Below are 20,588 nucleotides of genomic sequence, written 5' to 3'. Positions count from 1 at the left end.
ATCCGGGAGACTCCCGAAATCTGGGTCAGTCTCCTGGGGCTCCCGGGAGAGAGGGCAATTCTCCCGATTCCCGGGCGGCTGTGGAAAGTAAATAGAGGAGGCGGGGCTTATTGGTGTCACGGACGCATCATTGTGTCCCCGACCCCTTGTTTTATTGGATAAAAAAGATGATGACAGTTTTGGGGGCGGGTCTAACTGCGCAATTCTTCAAGCCTCGACCCACACACCCACCTGACCCCCGGACCTCCCTGGACTTAACCTACCAATGTTGGAAACTATGCTTCAGCTGTCACACAGCAGGGAGCTCATTAAGTTCCTTACTAGCTGTTGACATAGCAACAGGGAGCAAAGCCTGGAGTAGCAAGGATAGCAGCTACACAGGTGACCCTGATAGGCTGACTCAGCTGTTTGACCTTGGATGAGCAGCTATACCTAATACAATGGTAGTAACATCCTCGATGCAGACATGATCATTCACCAATTGTTTCTTCCTACAGTCACTATAAGTAACTTGGTTAAACAATTTATTAAAGAAACATCTGGGGGTAGTGTTGGGAAACACAATTGTCATTTTGAAATTCGTTTTGTTTGATTTTAGACACAGTGCTGTAAATCACAGGAAAAACATCTTATCCATAAAAAAAACAAATGTATACACATATCATACTTGCTGACTCTCCAGGTAGGTCTCCTGGACTCCTGGGAGAGCATGTCAGAGGAGTGGGCTGCTTAATGACACAATTCACGGCAAATAGCGTAATTTTGCCCCGCTCCCATGTCTTCACAGAATCGCATGGGTGGAGTTTAAAATAATCTGATTCATAACAAACCACAGTCGCACTTCACCTGCCTTCAAACATCTCTCGAAGGTGTAACAGAAAAAGTCAGCAAGTATGATATACACCGATCAGCCACAACATTAAAACCATTGACAAGTGAAGTGAATAACATTAATTTTTTCCTTACAATGCCACCAGTCGAGGGTTGGAATATATTAGGCAGCAAGTGAACAGTCAGTTTTTGAAATTGATGTGGTGGAAGCATCTTTGACAAGGGCCAAATTTTGATGGCTAGATGACTGAGTCAGAACATATCCAAAATGGTAGGTCTTTGTGGGGTGTTCCCAATATGCAATGGTTAGTAACTATCAAAAGTGTTCCTAGAAAGGATAACCAGTGAACGGCGATAGGGTCATAGGCTCCCAAGGCTCATTAACGTGTATGGGGAGGGGTAAAGGCTAGCCTGTCTGCCCCAATCTCACAAAAGACCTACTGTAACATAAATTACTGAAAAGTTAATTCTGGCTAGGATAAAAAAAGGTACAGAACACACAATTCATCACAGTTTACTGTGCTAAAGGGTTGAGTAGCAAAAGATCTGTCACATTGCCCATGCTCACCCCTGTCTGCCTTGGAAAGTGGATATAATTGGGCTTGTGAGCGCCAGATCTGAACCATGGGGTCATAAAAGACGGTGGTCTGGTCTGATGAATCACATTTTTTTTATATATAGATACATCAACAACTGCACCAATAACAACTGTAATTACAACAGTTTTACCAACAACATTATCAACTATTGCGACAACAGAAATGACAACTTCACAAACAACAAGCCCACTAACATCGACTGCCTTTGAATCTTCAACAACAGAGGTGACAACTCTAACAACAACTCCAGTAACAACAGATACAACAACTACACATGTAGCAACTGTAACTACAACAGTTTTACCAACAACATCATCAACTTTTGCAACAACAACACAGGCAGCTACATCTCAAACAACAAGCCCACTAAAAATGACTGCCTCTGAATCAACAACAACAGAGGTGACAAATCTATCAATAACTTCAATAACAACAGATACAACAACTACACCTGTAACAACTATAACAGTTTTACCAACAACAACAGAAACAACTACATCTCTAACAACAAGCCCATTAACAACACTTGCTTCTGAATCTACAACCACAGAAGGCACATCTCTAACAACAACTACAGTAACATTAGATACAACAACTACACCTGTAACAACTGTAACTACAACAGTTTTACCAACAACATCTTCAACTATTGCAGGAACAACAGAAACAACTACATCTCTAACAACAAACCCAGTAACAACAACTGCCTCTGAATCTACGACAGTAGAAGTGACAACTCTAACAACAACTCCAATAACAACAGATACATTAACAACTACACCAATAACAACTGTAACTACAACAGTTTTACCGACAACAACAGAAACTATTCCAACAACAACAGAAACAACTACATCTCTAACATCAAGCCCATTAACAACAACTGCTTCTGAATCTACAACCACAGAGGTGACAACTCAATCAACAAGTCCAGTAACAACAGATACAATAACTGCACTTGTAACAAGTGTAACTACAACAGTTTTACCAACAACATCATCAACTCTTGCAACAACAACAGAAACAACTACATCTCTAACAACAAACCCAGTAACAACAACTGCCTCTGAATCTAAGACAACAGAAGTGACAACTCCAACAACAACAACTCCAATAACAACAGATACATCAACAACAACACCAATAACAACTGTAACTACAACAGTTGTACCAACGACATCATCATCTATTGCAACAAAAGCAGAAATAACTGCATCTCAAACAACAAGCCCACTAACAACGAGTATCTCTGTATCTACAACAGAAGTGATAACTCAAACAACAACTCCAATAACAACAGATACAACAACTACACCTGTAACAACTATAACGACAACAGTTTTACCAACATCAGAATCTATTGCAACAACAACAGAAACAACTATATCTCTAACAACGAGCCCATTAACAATAACTGCTCCTGAATCTACAACCACAGAGGTGACAACTGTACCAACAAGTCCAGTAACAACAGAAACAACAACACCTACACCTGTAACAACTGTAACTACAACAGTTTTACCAACAACATCTTCAACTATTGCAACAACAACAGAAACAACTACATCTCTAACAACAAACCCAATAACAACAACTGCCTCTGAATCTACAACAACAGAAGTGACAACTCTAACAACAACTCCAATAACAACATATACATCAACAACTACACCAATAACAATTGTAAATACAACAGTATTACCGACAACAACAGAAACTATTCCAACAACAACAGAAACAACTACATCTCTAACAACAAGCCCATTAACAACTGCTTCGGAATCTACAACCACAGAGGTGACAACTCTATCAGCGAGTCCAGTAACAACAGATACAACATTTACACCTGCAACAAGTGTAACTACAACAGTTTTACCAACTACATCATTAACTCTTGCAACAACAACACAGGCAGCTGCATCTCAAACAACAAACACACTAACAACGACTGCCTCTGAATCAACAACAACAGAGGTGACAACTCTAACAACAACTTCAGTAACAACAGATACAACAACAACTACACCTCTAACAACTGTAACTACAACAGTTTTACCAACAACATCTTCAACTATTGCAACAACAACAGAAACAACTACATCTCTAACAACAAACCCAGTACCAACAACTGCCTCTGAATCTACGACAAAAGAAGTGACAACTCTAACAACAACTCCAATAACAACAGATACATTAACAACTAAACCAATGACAACTGTTACTACATCAGTTTTACCGACAACAACAGAATCTTTTCCAACAACAACAGAAACAACTACATCTCTAACAATAAGCCCACTAACAACAACTGCTTCTGAATCTACAACAACAGAGGTGACAACTCTAACAACAACTCCAGTAACAACATATACAACAACTACACCTGTAACAACTGTAACTACAACAGTTTTACCAACAACATCTTCAACTATTGCAACAACAACAGAAACAACTACATCTCTAACAACAAACCCAGTAACAACAACTGCCTCTGAATCTTTGACAACAGAAGTGACAACTCTATCAACAAATCCAGTAACAACAACTGCCTCTGAATCTACAACAAAAGAAGTGACAACTCTAACAACAACTCCAATAACAACAGATACATTAACAACTAAACCATTAACAACTGTAACTACATCAGTTTTACCGACAACAACAGAATCTTTTCCAACAACAACAGAAACAACTACATCTCTAACAACAAGCCCATTAACAACAACTGCTTCTGAATCTACAACAACAGAGGTGACAACTCTATCAACAAGTCCAGTAACAACAGACACAATAACTACACCTGTAACAACTGTAACTACAACAGTTTTACCAACAACAACATCATCAACTCTTGCAACAACAATACAGGCAGCTACATCTCAAACAACAAGTCCACTAACAACGACTGCCTCTGAATCAACAACAACAGAGGTGACAACTCTAACAACAACTCCAATAACAACAGATACATCAACAACTACACCAATAACAACTGTAACTACAACAGTTTTACCGACAACAACAGAAACTATTCCAACAACAACAGAAACAACTAGATCTCTAACAACAAGCCCATTAACAACTGCTTCTGAATTTACAACAACAGAAGTGACAACTCTATCAACAAGTCCAGTAACAACAACGGCCTCTGAATCTACAACAGAAGTGACAACTCTAACAACAACTCTAATAACAACAGATACATTAACAACTAAACCAATAACAACTGTAACTACATCAGTTTTACCAACAACAACAGAATCTTTTCCAACAACAACAGAAACAACTACATCTCTAACAAAAAGCCCATTAACAACAACTGCTTCTGAATCTACAACAGAGGTGACAACTCTATCAACAAGTCCAGTAACAACAGACACAATAACTACACCTGTAACAAGTGTAACTACAACAGTTTTACCAACAACATCTTCAACTATTGCAACAACAATAGAAACAACTACATCTCTAACAACAAACCCAGTAACAACAACTGCCTCTGAATCTTTGACAACAGAAGTGACAACTCTATCTACAAATCCAGTAACAACAACTGCCTCTGAATCTACAACAACAGAAGGGACAACTCTAACAACAACTCCAATAACAACAGATACATTAACAACTAAACCATTAACAACTGTAGCTACATCAGTTTTACCAACAACAACAGAATCTTTTCCAACAACAACAGAAACAACTACATCTCTAACAACAAGTCCATTAACAACAACTGCTTCTGAATCTACAACAACAGAGGTGACAACTCTATCAACAAGTCCAGTAACAACAGACACAATAACTACACCTGTAACAAGTGTAACTACAACAGTTTTACCAACAACATCTTCAACTATTGCAACAACAATAGAAACAACTACATCTCTAACAAGAAACCCAGTAACAACAACTGCCTCTGAATCTTTGACAACAGAAGTGACAACTCTATCAACAAATCCAGTAACAACAACTGCCTCTGAATCTACAACAACAGAAGGGACAACTCTAACAACAACTCCAATAACAACAGATACATTAACAACTAAACCATTAACAACTGTAACTACATCAGTTTTACCAACAACAACAGAATCTTTTCAAACAACAACAGAAACAACTACATCTCTAACAACAAGCCCATTAACAACAACTGCTTCTGAATCTACAACAACAGAGGTGACAACTCTATCAACAAGTCCAGTAACAACAGACACAATAACTACACCTGTAACAAGTGTAACTACAACAGTTTTACCAACAACATTATCAACTCTTGCAACAACAACACAGGCAGCTACATCTCAAACAACAAGCCCACTAACAACGACTGCCTCTGATTCAACAACAACAGAGGTGAAAACTCTAACAACAACTCCAATAACAACAGATACATCAACAACTACACCAATAACAACTGTAACTACAACAGTTTTACCGACAACAAAAGAAATTATTCCAACAACAACAGAAACAACTAGATCTCTAACAACAAGCCCATTAACAACAACTGCTTCTGAATCTACAACAACAGAAGTGACAACTCTATTAACAAGTCCAGTAACAACAACTGCCTCTGAATCTACAACAACAGAAGTGACAACTCTAACAACAACTCCAGTAACAACAAATACAACAACTACACCTGTAGCAACTGTAACTACAACAGTTTTACCAACAACATCATCAACTCTTGCAACAACAATACAGGCAGCTACATCTCTAACAAGAAACCCAGTAACAACAACTGCCTCTGAATCTTTGACAACAGAAGTGACAACTCTATCAACAAATCCAGTAACAACAACTGCCTCTGAATCTACAACAACAGAAGGGACAACTCTAACAACAACTCCAATAACAACAGATACATTAACAACTAAACCATTAACAACTGTAACTACATCAGTTTTACCGACAACAAAAGAAATTATTCCAACAACAACAGAAACAACTAGATCTCTAACAACAAGCCCATTAACAACAACTGCTTCTGAATCTACAACAACAGAAGTGACAACTCTATTAACAAGTCCAGTAACAACAACTGCCTCTGAATCTACAACAACAGAAGTGACAACTCTAACAACAACTCCAGTAACAACAAATACAACAACTACACCTGTAGCAACTGTAACTACAACAGTTTTACCAACAACATCATCAACTCTTGCAACAACAATAGAAACAACTACATCTCTAACAAGAAACCCAGTAACAACAACTGCCTCTGAATCTTTGACAACAGAAGTGACAACTCTATCAACAAATCCAGTAACAACAACTGCCTCTGAATCTACAACAACAGAAGGGACAACTCTAACAACAACTCCAATAACAACAGATACATTAACAACTAAACCATTAACAACTGTAACTACATCAGTTTTACCAACAACAACAGAATCTTTTCAAACAACAACAGAAACAACTACATCTCTAACAACAAGCCCATTAACAACAACTGCTTCTGAATCTACAACAACAGAGGTGACAACTCTATCAACAAGTCCAGTAACAACAGACACAATAACTACACCTGTAACAAGTGTAACTACAACAGTTTTACCAACAACATTATCAACTCTTGCAACAACAACACAGGCAGCTACATCTCAAACAACAAGCCCACTAACAACGACTGCCTCTGAATCAACAACAACAGAGGTGACAACTTTAACAACAACTCCAATAACAACAGATACATCAACAACTACACCAATAACAACTGTAACTACAACAGTTTTACCGACAACAACAGAAACTATTCCAACAACAACAGAAACAACTAGATCTCTAACAACAAGCCCATTAACAACTGCTTCTGAATTTACAACAACAGAAGTGACAACTCTATCAACAAGTTCAGTAACAACAACTGCCTCTGAATCTACAACAGAAGTGACAACTCTAACAACAACTCTAATAACAACAGATACATTAACAACTAAACCAATAACAACTGTAACTACACTAGTTTTACCAACAACAACAGAATCTTTTCCAACAACAACAGAAACAACTACATCTCTAACAACAAGCCCATTAACAACAACTGCTTCTGAATCTACAACAACAGAGGTGACAACTCTATCAACAAGTCCAGTAACAACAGACACAATAACTACACCTGTAACAAGTGTAACTACAACAGTTTTACCAACAACATCTTCAACTATTGCAACAACAATAGAAACAACTACATCTCTAACAAGAAACCCAGTAACAACAACTGCCTCTGAATCTTTGACAACAGAAGCGACAACTCTATCAACAAATCCAGTAACAACAACTGCCTCTGAATCTACAACAACAGAAGGGACAACTCTAACAACAACTCCAATAACAACAGATACATTAACAACTAAACCATTAACAACTGTAACTACATCAGTTTTACCAACAACAACAGAATCTTTTCAAACAACAACAGAAACAACTACATCTCTAACAACAAGCCCATTAACAACAACTGCTTCTGAATCTACAACAACAGAGGTGACAACTCTATCAACAAGTCCAGTAACAACAGACACAATAACTACACCTGTAACAAGTGTAACTACAACAGTTTTACCAACAACATTATCAACTCTTGCAACAACAACACAGGCAGCTACATCTCAAACAACAAGCCCACTAACAACGACTGCCTCTGAATCAACAACAACAGAGGTGACAACTCTAACAACAACTCCAATAACAACAGATACATCAACAACTACACCAATAACAACTGTAACTACAACAGTTTTACCGACAACAACAGAAACTATTCCAACAACAACAGAAACAACTAGATCTCTAACAACAAGCCTATTAACAACTGCTTCTGAATTTACAACAACAGAAGTGACAACTCTATCAACAAGTCCAGTAACAACAACGGCCTCTGAATCTACAACAGAAGTGACAACTCTAACAACAACTCTAATAACAACAGATACATTAACAACTAAACCAATAACAACTGTAACTACATCAGTTTTACCAACAACAACAGAATCTTTTCCAACAACAACAGAAACAACTACATCTCTAACAAAAAGCCCATTAACAACAACTGCTTCTGAATCTACAACAGAGGTGACAACTCTATCAACAAGTCCAGTAACAACAGACACAATAACTACACCTGTAACAAGTGTAACTACAACAGTTTTACCAACAACATCTTCAACTATTGCAACAACAATAGAAACAACTACATCTCTAACAACAAACCCAGTAACAACAACTGCCTCTGAATCTTTGACAACAGAAGTGACAACTCTATCTACAAATCCAGTAACAACAACTGCCTCTGAATCTACAACAACAGAAGGGACAACTCTAACAACAACTCCAATAACAACAGATACATTAACAACTAAACCATTAACAACTGTAGCTACATCAGTTTTACCAACAACAACAGAATCTTTTCCAACAACAACAGAAACAACTACATCTCTAACAACAAGTCCATTAACAACAACTGCTTCTGAATCTACAACAACAGAGGTGACAACTCTATCAACAAGTCCAGTAACAACAGACACAATAACTACACCTGTAACAAGTGTAACTACAACAGTTTTACCAACAACATCTTCAACTATTGCAACAACAATAGAAACAACTACATCTCTAACAAGAAACCCAGTAACAACAACTGCCTCTGAATCTTTGACAACAGAAGTGACAACTCTATCAACAAATCCAGTAACAACAACTGCCTCTGAATCTACAACAACAGAAGGGACAACTCTAACAACAACTCCAATAACAACAGATACATTAACAACTAAACCATTAACAACTGTAACTACATCAGTTTTACCAACAACAACAGAATCTTTTCAAACAACAACAGAAACAACTACATCTCTAACAACAAGCCCATTAACAACAACTGCTTCTGAATCTACAACAACAGAGGTGACAACTCTATCAACAAGTCCAGTAACAACAGACACAATAACTACACCTGTAACAAGTGTAACTACAACAGTTTTACCAACAACATTATCAACTCTTGCAACAACAACACAGGCAGCTACATCTCAAACAACAAGCCCACTAACAACGACTGCCTCTGATTCAACAACAACAGAGGTGAAAACTCTAACAACAACTCCAATAACAACAGATACATCAACAACTACACCAATAACAACTGTAACTACAACAGTTTTACCGACAACAAAAGAAATTATTCCAACAACAACAGAAACAACTAGATCTCTAACAACAAGCCCATTAACAACAACTGCTTCTGAATCTACAACAACAGAAGTGACAACTCTATTAACAAGTCCAGTAACAACAACTGCCTCTGAATCTACAACAACAGAAGTGACAACTCTAACAACAACTCCAGTAACAACAAATACAACAACTACACCTGTAGCAACTGTAACTACAACAGTTTTACCAACAACATCATCAACTCTTGCAACAACAATACAGGCAGCTACATCTCAAACAACAAGTCCACTAACAACGACTGCCTCTGAATCAACAACAACAGAGGTGACAACTTTAACAACAACTCCAATAACAACAGATACATCAACAACTACACCAATAACAACTGTAACTACAACAGTTTTACCGACAACAACAGAAACTATTCCAACAACAACAGAAACAACTAGATCTCTAACAACAAGCCCATTAACAACTGCTTCTGAATTTACAACAACAGAAGTGACAACTCTATCAACAAGTTCAGTAACAACAACTGCCTCTGAATCTACAACAGAAGTGACAACTCTAACAACAACTCTAATAACAACAGATACATTAACAACTAAACCAATAACAACTGTAACTACACTAGTTTTACCAACAACAACAGAATCTTTTCCAACAACAACAGAAACAACTACATCTCTAACAACAAGCCCATTAACAACAACTGCTTCTGAATCTACAACAACAGAGGTGACAACTCTATCAACAAGTCCAGTAACAACAGACACAATAACTACACCTGTAACAAGTGTAACTACAACAGTTTTACCAACAACATCTTCAACTATTGCAACAACAATAGAAACAACTACATCTCTAACAAGAAACCCAGTAACAACAACTGCCTCTGAATCTTTGACAACAGAAGCGACAACTCTATCAACAAATCCAGTAACAACAACTGCCTCTGAATCTACAACAACAGAAGGGACAACTCTAACAACAACTCCAATAACAACAGATACATTAACAACTAAACCATTAACAACTGTAACTACATCAGTTTTACCAACAACAACAGAATCTTTTCAAACAACAACAGAAACAACTACATCTCTAACAACAAGCCCATTAACAACAACTGCTTCTGAATCTACAACAACAGAGGTGACAACTCTATCAACAAGTCCAGTAACAACAGACACAATAACTACACCTGTAACAAGTGTAACTACAACAGTTTTACCAACAACATTATCAACTCTTGCAACAACAACACAGGCAGCTACATCTCAAACAACAAGCCCACTAACAACGACTGCCTCTGATTCAACAACAACAGAGGTGAAAACTCTAACAACAACTCCAATAACAACAGATACATCAACAACTACACCAATAACAACTGTAACTACAACAGTTTTACCGACAACAAAAGAAATTATTCCAACAACAACAGAAACAACTAGATCTCTAACAACAAGCCCATTAACAACAACTGCTTCTGAAGCAACAACAACAGAAGTGACAACTCTATCAACAAGTCCAGTAACAACAGATACATTAACAACTAAACCAATAACAACTGTAACTACATCAGTTTTACCGACAACAACAGAATCTTTTCCAACAACAACAGAAACAACTACATCTCTAACAATAAGCCCATTAACAACAACTGCTTCTAAATCTACAACAACAGAGGTGGCAACTCTATCAACAAGTCCAGTAACAACAGATACAATAACTACACCTGTAACAAGTGTAACTACAACAGTTTTACCAACAACATTATCAACTCTTGCAACAACAACACAGGCAGCTACATCTCAAACAACAATCCCACTAACAACGACTGCCTCTGAATCAACAACAACAGAGGTGACAACTCTAACAACAACTCCAATAACAACAGATACATCAACAAATACACCAATAACAACTGTAACTACAACAGTTTTACCAACAACAACAGAAACTATTCCTTCAACAACAGAAACAACTATATCTCCAACAACAAGCCCATTAACAACAACTGCTTCTGAATCTACGACAACAGAGGTGACAACTCTATCAACAAGTCCAGTAACAACAGATACAATAACTACACCTGCAACAAGTGTAACTACAACAGTTTTACCAACAACATCATCAACTCTTGCAACAACAATACAGGCAGCTGCATCTCAAACAACAAGCCCACTAACAACGACTGCCTCTGAATCAACAACAACAGAGGTGACAACTCTAACAACAACTCCAATAACAGCAGATACATCAACAACTACACCAATAACAACTGTAACTACAACAGTTTTACCGACAACAACACAAACTATTCCAACAACAACAGAAACAACTAGATCTCTAACAACAAGCCCATTAACAACTGCTTCTGAATTTACAACAACAGAAGTGACAACTCTAACAACAACTCTAATAACAACAGATACATTAACAACTAAACCAATAACAACTGTAACTACATCAGTTTTACCAACAACAACAGAATCTTTTCAAACAACAACAGAAACAACTACATCTCTAACAACAAGCCCATTAACAACAACTGCTTCTGAATCTACAACAACAGAGGTGACAACTCTATCAACAAGTCCAGTAACAACAGACACAATAACTACACCTGTAACAAGTGTAACTACAACAGTTTTACCAACAACATCTTCAACTATTGCAACAACAATAGAAACAACTACATCTCTAACAACAAACCCAGTAACAACAACTGCTTCTGAATCTCCAACAACAGAAGTGACAACTCTATCAACAAGTCCAGTAACAACAACTGCCTCTGAATCTACGACAACAGAAGGGACAACTCTAACAACAACTCCAATAACAACAGATACATTAACAACTAAACCAATAACTACTGTAACTACATTCGTTTTACAGACAACAACAGAATCTTTTCCAACAACAACAGAAACAACTACATCTCTAACAACAAGCCCATTAACAACAACTGCCTATGAATCTACAACAACAACAAAAGTGACAACTCTATCAACAAGTCCAGTAACAACAGATACAATAACTACACCTGTAACAAGTGTAACTACAACAGTTTTACCAACAACATCATCAGCTCTTGCAACAACAACACAGACAGCTACATCTCAAACAACAAGCCCACTAACAACAACTGCCTCTGATTCAACAACAACAGAGGTGACAACTTTAACAACAAGTCCAGTAACAACAGATACAACAACTACACCTGTAACAACTGTAACTACAACAGTTTTACCAACAACATCTTTAACTATTGCAACAACAACAGAAACAACTACATCTCTAACAACAAGACCATTAACAACATCTGCCTATGAATCTACAACAACAGAAGTGACAACTCTAACAACAACTCCAATAACAACAGATACATCAACAACTATGCCAATAACAACTGTAACTACAACAGTTTTACCAACAACACCCAAAACTATTGCAACAGCAACAACAGAAACAACTACATCTTTAACAACAAGTCCTTTAGCAACAACTGCTTCTGAATCTACAACAACAGAAATGGCAACTCTAACAACAATTCCAGTAACATCAGATACATCAACAACTACACCGAAAACAACTGTAACTACAACAGTTTTACCAATAACAACTGAAAGTATTGCAACAACACCACAAACAACTACATCGCTAACAACAATCCCACTAACAACAACTGCCTCTGAATCTACAACAACAGAGGTAACAACTCTATCAACAACTCCAGCTACAACAGAAACAATAACTACAGCTGTAACAACTGTAACTACAACCGTTTTACCAACAACATCTTTAACAACTTCTTCAGAACTTACAGCAGCAGAAGTCACAATTCGATCCACAACTCCAGTAACAACAGACACACCAACAACATCAGGAACAACATTTACATCAATGTTTTCGACAGGTAAGCCCATATGCATACAACATATACTTTGGATGTGGATACTTGGGCGCAAGTGCATGCGGGCACTTGTGGTGCCACATGTGTGCAGTATAAAGTTTTCCCCATCAATAGTTGCCCCAGCATAAATAATTATTGCTCCTATTAGCAATCAAATAGTATTTTTCTCTTAGTATAGTTATGTACTCATATTTCTGCCATATTAAACTATTACAACAATTTTACCTGCTTAATATAATAAAAAAAAAAATTTGTCCCCGTAAATGAATAATAAATTAATTTCCCCCACTTAATTATATATATATATATATATATATATATATATATATATAGTGGTGCTGGATACATTTCATTATTTTCATATATAACTTTTATTAATTGTTATTAAAGTGATGTTGATAACAGCAGCAAAATATATAAAAAAATAAATATATGTGCGGGTATATATATACAGTCAGGTCCATAAATATTAGGACATCGACACAATTTTCATATTTTGGGCTCTATACACCACCACAATGGATTTGAAATGAAACTAACAAGATGTGCTTTAACTGCAGACTTTCAACGGCTTCTATATGTGCCTCCCACTTTTTAAGGGACCATAAGTAATGGGACAATTTAAACAATCCTACATCAAACTATCACTTTTTAATACTTTGTTGCAAATCCTTTGCAGTCAATTACAGCCTGAAGTCTGGAACGCATAGACATCACCAGACGCTGGGTTTCATCTCTGGTGATGCTCTGCCAGGACTCTACTGCAAATGTCTTCAGTTCCTGCTTGTTCTTGGGGCATTTTCCCTTCAGTTTTGTCTTCATCAAGTGAAATGCATGCTCAATCGGATTTAGGTCAGGTGATTGACTTGGCCATTGCATAACATTCCACTTGTTAGCCTCAAAAAACGCTTCGGGTCATTGTCCATCTGCACTGTGAAGCGCCGTCCAATGAGTTCTGAAGCATTTGACTGAATATGAGCAGATAATATTGCCCGAAACACTTCGGAATTCATCCTGCTGCTTTTGTCAGCAGTCACATGAACAATAAATACAAGGGAACCAGTTCCATTGGCAGCCATACATGCCCACGCCATGACACTACCACCACCATGCTTCACTGATGAGGTGGTATGTTTTGGATCATGAGCAGTTCCTTTCCTTCTCCATACTCTTCTCTTCCCATCACTCTGATACAAGTTGATCTTTGTCTCATCTGTCCATAGGATGTTGTTCCGGAACTGTAATGGATTTTTAGATGTTGTTTGCCAAACTCTAATCTGATCTTCCTGTTTTTGTGGCTCACAAATGGTTTACATCTTGTGGTGAACCCTCTATATTCACTCTTGTTAAGTCTTCTCTTGATTGTTGACTTTGACACATATACACCTTCCTCCTGGAGAGTGTTCTTGATTTGGCCAACAGTTGTGAAGGGGTTTTTCTTCACCAGGGAAAAAATTCTTCTGTCATCCACCACAGTTGTTTTCCGGGTCTTCCGGGTCTTTTGGTGTTGCTGAGCTCTCCGGTGCATTCTTTCTTTTTAAGAATGTTCCAATCAGTTGATTTGGCCACACATAATGTTTTTGCTATCTCTCTGATGGGTTTGTTTTGATTTTTCAGCCTAATGATGGCTTGCTTCACTGATAATGACAGCTCTTTGGATCTCATATTGAGAGTCGACAGCAACAGATTCCAAATGCAAATGTCACAGCTATAATCAACTTCAGACCTTTTACCTGCCTAATTGATAATGAAATAATGAGGGAATAGCCCACACATGTCCATGAAATAGCTTTGGAGTCGATTGTCCCATTACTTTTGGTCCTTTAAAAAGTGGGAGGCACATATAGAAACCGCTGTAATCCCTACACCTTTCACCTAATTTGGATGTAAATACCTTCAAATTAAAGCTGAAAGTCTGCCGTTAAAGCGTGTCTTGTTAGTTTAATTTCAAATCCATTGTGGTGGTGTATAGAGACCAAAATATGAGAATTGTGTCGATGTCCCAATATTTATGGACCTGACTGTAAATATATTGCTGGATACACTTCAGCTGTCTCATAATTCATGCAGGATTTTATACGCTAGTTGATATATCAGTATGTTTAAATTCATAGAAACACACTATCTTTTTAGGGATATACCTCCCTTCTATAGAAAGATGGTGATTGTATAAAAGGGAGGTATCTCCCTAAAGAGATAGTGTGTTCTATGGATTGCCTTGAAATCCATTTTAAATTTGCCCTGCAAAGTCACCGAATAACAGCGATTTTCAAAAACCGCTGGTTGATACAAGTATCCCCTGGAATCAGTGACATCATTTGGAATCTTCAGAATTGTACAATCAGGTACATCTACAGAAATCACAACAATAGCATCGCTCAGCTATCCTAATAAATAAAACTAGTACATGCCTATTATTCACAGAATCATCAAGAACAGTTTCACTAGACACCACTGCCAATCCGTGTACAACTGCATTACTCACAACTGCTAACTTCAAAACAACATCATCAACTAGTACAGATTAATCTTTAAGTACAAGTGTACAAATTGATCAGTAATAGGTTATTCAACACATATACTGGCATCGGTATCAACAAACACTCCATTTACACAGCAATAACCTCAACAAGCACAACAACACCATATGTCCCAGTCATGTCTGTTATACCAAGTACTAGTGTTAAAGTTACAACATCTACACCAACTGCAACTTTATCACCTATAACAATACAATTGAGTACATTGGGGGTATTCGATTTCCCAAACATCACAAGGCTGACAACGTATAATATATCCATTATACAAGCGGCTAGTCGTGGCATTGCCACCTTAAAACCGGCTATCTGACTGTGACCAGTGGAAATGAGGAGCTAGAGTCCTGCCCTTTTATCCAGTCGCAATTTATACCTCTCAGCTATAACAAGTGTAGGGCATACCGGGCATATAAATTATGGTATGTCTCTATTTCAACTATTTCATATTTATAGAAATATCCTTTTTGATGTCGTTGTCATCGTTGTCATGTTCGGGAACACGTACCCCACCCCTGTATTGAACACATCTACAAGTAAACATATTATCTTTGATTTCTCACTTACTGTTCTCTATAAGTTGGAATTTATATTTTACCAAAGCTTTGGATTGCAAGGAAAATAGAACAATGCAAAATAATTAGTACAGTTCAACACCATTTTTATTTAAAATGAACGACAGGATTTTCAAGGAGTGTAATAAGGGTAGTATTTTTTTATCTGAAATAGCAGAAACAGCAGTCCAACCTACAAACCCATTAGGATACCTGCAATAACTGGAGTTCATAATGGCTTGTGAATGATGCTACAAATGTAGTAATATAGAGCAAAACAGCATTTTCGGTGACCTTTTTTGCATATTTGTAAATAAGTCTAAATATGAGTTGACATGAACTAAATTACAAATGTAAAAAAGATATTTAGGGGAAGCCTAATCCATTGTAATACTGGGAATCCAAAGAGATTAGTAAATTATCTCAAAGATGTGTCATCACGGCCATAATAACAGCACCATGTACACAAGCACTTTAAAAAGTATAAAAGTGAAAATAAAAGGAAACAAATATATTTATAACAGGTAGTTTTGTTTTTATTTCATGCAACCCCATTTTATGCTAAGTAATCATCTGCTAAAATCTCAGTGGTTTTCAGGTGCCCTTTGTTCCAGAACAAATACATTTATACTCATCAAAACCATCACAGAATATGATACTTCCACTAGAAATTATTATGATTTATAGCACTTATGATATTTAAAAACTTCATACAGAACAAAAGAACAGTAAAACTGTCTGCCTGGAGTTAACGGTCTTGCTTTATTGACAATTGGAGACAACTTTACAACAGTGCATACAACCTTGATATACAATGGACAGTTTGAGATGTTTAAGTAGCTTGGTTTTTACAGCAACGCAAAACTATAAAACCATAATGGCGAATGTGCACAGTGAAAAGGGAAATTCCTTCCTTTGTAAGGGGTCACAGACTGCTTGTCAGATACTCAGGAGACATGCTTTGTTTTATTATTTTTGTACAGCTGTATCTAAGCATAAGACAGATAAACAGAAAAGACAGACAGTAAAATAAAAAGAGTGCCAACAGCAGGTGGCGTAGTGGTTAGTTCTTCTGCCTTACAGCACTGGGGTCATGAGTTCAATTCCCGACAATGGCCTTATCTGTGAGGAGTTTGTATGTTCTCCCCGTGTTTGCGTGGGTTTCCTCTGGGTGCTCCGGTTTCCTCCCACACTCCAAAAAAAACATACTGGTAGGTTAATTGGCTGCTATAAAATTGACCTTAGTCTGTCTGTCTGTGTGTGTGTGTGTGTGTGTGTGTGTTAGGGAATGTAGACTGTAAGCCCCAATGGGGCAGGGACTGATGTGAGTGAGTTCTCTGTACAGCGCTGCGGAATTAGTAGCGCTTTATAAATAAATGTTGATGATGATGATAATGATGATGATAAAGGCATGTCAAGCAAAAAAAAAAAAAGATACATATGGAATAGATGAGTTGCTAAATGAGAGAGACAGGCTACGCCTTCTTGAGTTTCAGGATATCTTAACTTCACTAAATATAATATCTACTCTGATGGTGCAGTTGTGTGAGTTTTGTTACCAAACCTATTAGAACTGCAAAGCAGTAGAGCCTAAGACAATCTTCTCTGATTTTGAGCTGCTGGTGGTCCATGCTTTAAATAAACTAATATCATAATAAAAGATTTTTCATCTCCATATATGTGATTCTCTCGCATGCATAATAGTGGCTGTCTCAAGCAACTTTAATTTTGGCACAATGTCAAGAGGTTGCCATGTATCTTTTGCAAAGATGGCACAGACTTACAATGGGGAATTACCATATGCGCATGTCGTTTCATGGTAATATGGTGGCTTACAATGGATAATTTTTTCCACATAACATTAATTCTGTTTATTGACAAGTGATATGTTATTTTTTTATTAATTTGAATAAGTATATGGTGATTATCAAATGATTTTGTTGCTGTTCATATATAAATTATGTGTAAGTTATTTATTACTTCATTTATAGCCACCTTAAGGAAATGGTATTTGTGAGCATCCCCTCTATCAAGCCAGGTAGCAGGCAATTTTGAGCTATTAGAATGTGTTGAAATTGTGATTATTTCAAAGGGTCATACAGGTCTTTATTACAATCCTATGGGAAGTCATATCTATGTATGTAGTGTAAATGCATATGCTTTATATTTTTCTGTATTAGGTATGTAGATTTAAGGATCCAGATTATTGTTACTCTATTTTAACTAATTTTAACATTAATATTACCAAAACGCTTACGGCAGCTCGCAGTAAATGTGAAGGTACAGTCAGATACAAAAATGCAGAAGACTATATAGACAAGGCTAACTATTGGTGGATGCCTTGGGTAATTAAACATTAATCTGCAGTTGAATTTTTTGAGCTTTTGTAACTCTTTCATTGAATTATACAAACTGTTGGCTAAATGGCAGGATCGTTTTCAGGTTCTACATATTAAATAAGAAGTACACTAAGATTATACATGAGATGTAGCAAAATGACAATATTAAAATATATTACTGCTGCAACTTACTAATCATCCTTTCACTGTTATAGTTACGGAGCCGCTTATTCAGCCAGTTACAGCAAACCCTGCAAACCAGTCTCCAATAAACACAACTACATTATACACTCAGAGCTCCAAAGGTAAGTCACAGTTGCACAGCAGTTATTACAACTAACTGAAGAACACAAGCTGGGATTCTTTAATATAAAAGGAATCCATGCAGCAGGAGTCATATTAATGTAGTTGAAGCAGTTGGTCTAAGAATCAGTGCATAATAAATAAGAACTAAACTAACATTGTAACTGATATGTTGCAAAATTACAATATTAAAAAAAAAATTCTTCTGCTTACTAATCATCTTTTCACTGTTACAGCGACGGCACCACTTAGCCAACCAGTTACTTCAAGTCCTGCAAACCAGTCTCCTATAAGCACAACCACATTAACCACAACACAGATCTCCACAGGTAAGTCATAGTTACAGAGCAGTTATTTCAACTAACTCAAGTACACAAGCTGGGTTTCCTTCAAGTAAAAGGAAGCACAGCAGCAGGAGTCTTTTTATTCAATTAATGCAGTTGATCTAAGAATTAGTGCATAATAAATACGAACTCAACTAAGATTGTAGCTGACATATAGCAAAATTACAATATTAATTATTTTTTTTAATACTGCTTACTAATCCTCTTTTCACTGTTACAGCAACGGCACCACTTAGCCAACCAGTTACTTCAACGCCCGCAAACCAGTCTCCTATAAGCACAACCACATTAACCACAACACAGATCTCCACAGGTAAGTCATGGTTGCATAACAGTAATTTCAACTAACTGAAGTATACAAGCTGGAATTCCCTACAGTAAAAGGAAGCAAAGCAGCAGGAGTCCTTTTAATCAATTGAAGCAGTTGGTCTAAGAATCAGTGCATAATAAATATGAACTAAACTAAAATTGTAGTTGAGATATAGCAAGATTACAATATTTAAAAATATGTTTTTTTCTGCTTAGTAATCATATTTTCACTGTTACAGCAACTCCACCACTTAGCCAACCACTTTCTACAATCCAGTTTCCAATAAACACAACTCAGAGCTCCTTAGGTAAGCTACATTTACATAACAGTTATTTCAACTAGCTGAAATAAAAGGATGCACAGTAGCAGGACTCGTTTTAATTAATTGAAGCAGCTGGTCTAACAATCATTGCATTATAAATAAGAACTAAACTACGATTGTATTAGACAAATTACAAAATTGCAAGATTAAAAAATACTTTTTCTACTGCTTACTAATCATTTTCTCACTGATACAGTAACGGAACCGCCTATCCAACCTATTACTGCAAACCCTGCAAACCAGTCTCCAATAAACACAACCACATTATACACAACTCAGAGCTCCACAGGTAAGTCACAGTCACATACCCATTATTACAACTAACTGAAGCATACAAGTTGGA

The 20,588-nt window shown here is 36.9% G+C and overlaps 1 protein-coding gene across 1 annotated transcript in view; it reads left to right on the top strand.

Annotated features, from left to right (window-relative positions):
• The window catches only part of LOC142142140 (uncharacterized), a 59,338-nt gene that overhangs the window by 17,933 nt on the left and 20,817 nt on the right, over positions 1-20,588 (top strand). Inside the window, exon 4 of the mRNA XM_075200352.1 lies at positions 20,442-20,534. Within this exon, the coding sequence (XP_075056453.1) occupies positions 20,442-20,534 (93 nt within the window). The remainder of the gene's footprint in view (positions 1-20,441; positions 20,535-20,588) is intronic.

The sequence above is a fragment of the Mixophyes fleayi genome, chromosome 1 (assembly GCF_038048845.1).
Source record: "Mixophyes fleayi isolate aMixFle1 chromosome 1, aMixFle1.hap1, whole genome shotgun sequence".
Lineage (NCBI taxonomy): Eukaryota > Metazoa > Chordata > Amphibia > Anura > Limnodynastidae > Mixophyes > Mixophyes fleayi.
Note: the sequence above shows the minus strand (reverse complement) of the source record. Positions and strands in the feature narration are given on the sequence as shown.